The sequence below is a fragment of the Capsicum annuum genome, unplaced genomic scaffold (genome assembly GCF_002878395.1).
Source record: "Capsicum annuum cultivar UCD-10X-F1 unplaced genomic scaffold, UCD10Xv1.1 ctg1030, whole genome shotgun sequence".
In the NCBI taxonomy this organism is placed as follows: Eukaryota; Viridiplantae; Streptophyta; class Magnoliopsida; order Solanales; family Solanaceae; genus Capsicum; species Capsicum annuum.
In genome coordinates, this window is record NW_025815246.1 from 1 (window position 1) to 1,689 (window position 1,689).

The following is a 1,689-nucleotide window of genomic DNA, read 5'->3' on the forward strand; positions in this document are numbered from 1 at the left end:
TGTTTGGTTGGGTATTAAGGGGTGTACATTGTGAAGTCAGGTAGAGGAACTAACCTTGATCTCATGAGGGGTTCGTATGTTCAATTGGGAGGCGGAAAAGAAGGGTGTGGTGATAAAACCGCTTGTTTATAGTATTTGTCGAGCTTGTTGCTTGTGAATTATTATTACGTTGCAAGTTAAGTCATTATTCTTTGTTAGTTGCTTATTTGTCCTCCATATTGTTATCCAATATAGATCTTTATTGTAGAATGAGAGGTGAAATTGACACGCCATGGAAATGGAGAAAAACTCGAGGTATGTAAAGATAAAACCTCTTTTGTCATTAAGGCACAACCTATAGTCACTTGTTTCTCCTAAAAGAGTCAATATAGTCTACTTGATATATGTGAACAGAGCTTTCACTTTCTACATGTCTACACATTGAGTTAAAAAAAAGGGTAGCCCGGTGCACTAAATCTACCACTATGCGCAGTGTCCGGGGAAGGGCCCCACCAAAAGGGTGCATTGTACGCAGCTTACCTTGCATTTTTGCCAGAGGCTGTTCCCAAGGCTTGAACCCGTGACCTCCTGGTCACATGACAGCAATTTTACCAGTTACTCCAATGCTCCCCTTCATGTCTAACACATGATTACACGCCTAATATGGCCACAATTTCTATGTGCCCTCTCCATTTGAAGTTATTTGTCTTCACACTTCATGAGTCTATTTGTTGAAGTCCTAGTATTCATTACTCTTGTTCAGTCAAGTATCTATAGAGATACATGATTGTGTTTGTATTCATTAGAAATTCTTAAGAGTCACATGGTATATCTATCACATGCTATAAAATAGAATAAATATAGTTGCACTAGTATATTTGATCTCATAGCGACATAGCCATAAGATGATATAAGAACTAGCAGTTAAATAGCTAGATACCATAAAAGAAGTTAGTTGTATATGGAAAGTACATGATAAAAGGTTACCATTATCGAAGGGAGCGTATTCATAAATTTTACTTGACACACATGCTCGACATAATTCTGCATAGATAAAAGTAGAGAAATGAATTTTACTGTAATTTCTTAAAACTTTCAGTCCACTGAGAGGCTCTTCAGGCATGATCCTGGACCAATCTACCCCCATTCGAAAGACTTGCACACCAGTATCTTTAGCTAATTTCAATTTAGTGTCTGGATCAGACCAAAACCTTAGCCTTTCCTCCCTAACACAATCCCAAACACTAAACAAGTCAAAGCAAATAAAGAGTAATGGCTTTGTTGATATTTATTATCAGTCTATGTATGGTCCACAAATTCAGAAGCAAAGGTTTACGAGTTTAGTTTAATTATAATTCAGCATGTTATGCACATAATATCTGAGACTTCAATCCATAAGACTTACGGGTGAGGGACGTTATGCCAGGCAGCAACATTGTGATGACACTGCTCAGTAGGAGTTGGCTCTTCCACTTCTACGTACTTCTCAAATGCTCTTATTTGTGCCTCAATGGCTATCTTAATGAACCTTTTCCTCTTAATGGTCTTTGTAGCTTCTCTCTGAGATAACGTTGCTTGCTGAGATCCACCATCACCTGCAGCAGATCCCATAATAGCATCTGCTGGTTGAGGCTGCTCGTGTTCATGTGATTCTGTATTTTCGGCAAATTGGAGCCAAGCATCATCAAGCCTGTCTTCCACATGTGCAGG

General features: G+C 38.7%; 1 protein-coding gene across 1 annotated transcript; it reads right to left on the reverse strand.

The window, feature by feature from the left end:
• Positions 1–739: 739 nt before the first annotated feature.
• On the reverse strand, positions 740–1,683 carry LOC124890042 (beta-glucosidase-like SFR2, chloroplastic). Its single transcript, XM_047401934.1, has 2 exons — positions 1,385–1,683; positions 740–1,205 (listed from the first exon to the last, which is right to left on the reverse strand). The coding sequence occupies exons 1-2, from the start codon at positions 1,588–1,590 to the stop codon at positions 815–817; spliced, it is 597 nt and encodes a 198-aa protein (XP_047257890.1). The 5' UTR covers positions 1,591–1,683; the 3' UTR covers positions 740–814.
• Positions 1,684–1,689: the final 6 nt, after the last annotated feature.

Coding starts and splice junctions, on each gene's coding strand:
- LOC124890042 (XM_047401934.1), bottom strand. CDS start 1,590: ATGGGATCTGCTGCAGGTGATGGTGGATCTCAGCAAGCAACGTTATCT. Junction 1,206..1,384: donor TGGCATAACGTCCCTCACCC/GTAAGTCTTATG, acceptor GGATTGTGTTAG/GGAGGAAAGGCTAAGGTTTT.